Here is a 1,902-nt window from a genome sequence, read left to right as displayed (position 1 = left end):
ACAAGGGAAAGGACAAGGTTCGTTCCGTTCGACACAGACCCCTGCAAGGGCACACCTTATTTTGCTTTGTTCCGGAGCGCCCAATGTAGCACCTAAATACGGCATTGGTCCTTAATTCCTCTTATTAGTATATAAATGCTGCTTCTGCCGTAACTTTTAAGATCACGGTTACGGAGATTCTACCCACGGCCTTCACCAATCATCGACTGGTGATTCGTCATTATGGTTTCCTTCCGCTCCTTATGGCTTCTGGCCCTAGCGCCTTGTGAGTCTGAACATGTCCCGGATGGTTTCAGAGTGCTGACCTTGATAAGTTGCCCAGTATGTGTCTGCTTAGCAATCAACACCTACATCTTACACCAATCCTGACACTGGCATTATGTTTGACATATAGACTGCAGCCCATATGACTTTCAGTTTCAGTTTCCCTATAAATAGACAGACCACAAACGCTAATAAGTTCATTAGATACCTAGTAAGGCAATATCTGAATCAATAGCTCTTCTTTTCTTACTATTAAATAGAACTGCACTACTTCTAATAGCAAGGGCACTGGATGGTGTAGCCTCTCTTATAGTAGACTTATAATAAACTTGCTCTTACTCTTCGCCTACCCTTATGACGGTAATGTCCTTATATCCTTCCTTTAGGCCAACGCCTAGGTTAAGCCTATCCTATATAAAGGTAAGGCTGTTCTAACCTAGATCTTATTTAGTATTACTAATGATAGCTTTACTCTTATCTACTGCTACTAGAGATACACTTCTTAGTCCTAAGACGGAAACTCAGGTTAATTAGCGACTATATCTCCCATCACTGTTCTTAGTTAGGCACACAGTGTTATAAATGTGATTGACCCTGAGTGTCCCTATAAGGCCAGGATGACCCAGCATGAAATGCAGAGTATCTTTGGTGACTAACTGATAAGTAACGCTTTTAATAGTAAGTATAATATATAGGCTAAGCTTACTACTAAGGTTATTAATGGCAACTGTAACAGTGGGGGGCCTACTTCTACTGCCACCAGTCAGCCTACCTCCACTGCTGAACCCAGTGGGACTCCCGTCCTAGATAAGACATATGACTACATTATTGTTAGCGGTAATGCTGGTGGTCTTCCCATCACTAACTGCCTCAGTGAAGCTGGCAAGAAGGTCCTCCTCATTAAGAAAGGACCTCTATCCTCTGGCTGTTAGGGCGGTACCTATAAATCAGACTGGCTTTAAGGCACTAACCTAACTCACTTTGACGTTCTCAGTCTATATAATGAGATCTAGGCCAACTCTTTCAGCATTACCTGCCCCAATATCGATTAGATGGCCGGCTGTATTCTTAGTAGAGGCACTGCTATTAACGCTGGTCTATAGTGGCGGCTTAACCTAATAGACTGGGACTTTAACTTCCCTAATGGCTAGAAGGCTAAAGACATAACTAAGTATAAGCAGCGTGTCTTTAATTATATTTCTAGTATGCATATCCTGTCTGTAGATGGCAAGCTATACCTCAACCAGGGTTATAAGGTTGTCACCCGAGCACTTAATAATACTGGTTGGAAGGAGGTAAACGCTCTTAAGCAGCTGGCTGTGAAGAACTGTACTTATACGCATACACCCTATATGTTCTCCAACAGTAAGTGCAGTAGACTGCTTACTACCTATCTCATCTCTGCTAAGGTGTGGAACAACTTTAAGTATTATTTCTCCATCATCAGAGAACGCTGACTTGCCTTTCCTTCCCGACCAAGCTGAAGTTTTAAAGAACATTCGATACGTGTTTGCAATTGCCTCACCCTAGGTCACCCTCGCCCCTTTCGTTTCTTTTAAGCCCTACTTAAGGATGTAGACTAGAAATACGCCGCATTTCTACTTCTCTACCAATCAGAATATCTATATTTTTACCCTA

At 42.4% G+C, this 1,902-nt stretch overlaps 1 protein-coding gene across 1 annotated transcript; it reads left to right on the top strand.

Annotated features, from left to right (window-relative positions):
• Nucleotides 1-222: 222 nt before the first annotated feature.
• Nucleotides 223-1,196, top strand: BKA55DRAFT_698689 (uncharacterized protein; the record flags this gene model as incomplete). Its single annotated transcript, XM_046200540.1, has 3 exons — nt 223-265; nt 315-321; nt 1,001-1,196. 3 exons carry the CDS (start codon nt 223-225, stop codon nt 1,194-1,196), a joined length of 246 nt encoding a protein of 81 aa, XP_046040870.1.
• Nucleotides 1,197-1,902: the final 706 nt, after the last annotated feature.

This window comes from Fusarium redolens (assembly GCF_020744475.1).
Source record: "Fusarium redolens strain MPI-CAGE-AT-0023 chromosome Unknown BKA55scaffold_41, whole genome shotgun sequence".
In the NCBI taxonomy this organism is placed as follows: Eukaryota; Fungi; Ascomycota; class Sordariomycetes; order Hypocreales; family Nectriaceae; genus Fusarium; species Fusarium redolens.
Note: the sequence above shows the minus strand (reverse complement) of the source record. Positions and strands in the feature narration are given on the sequence as shown.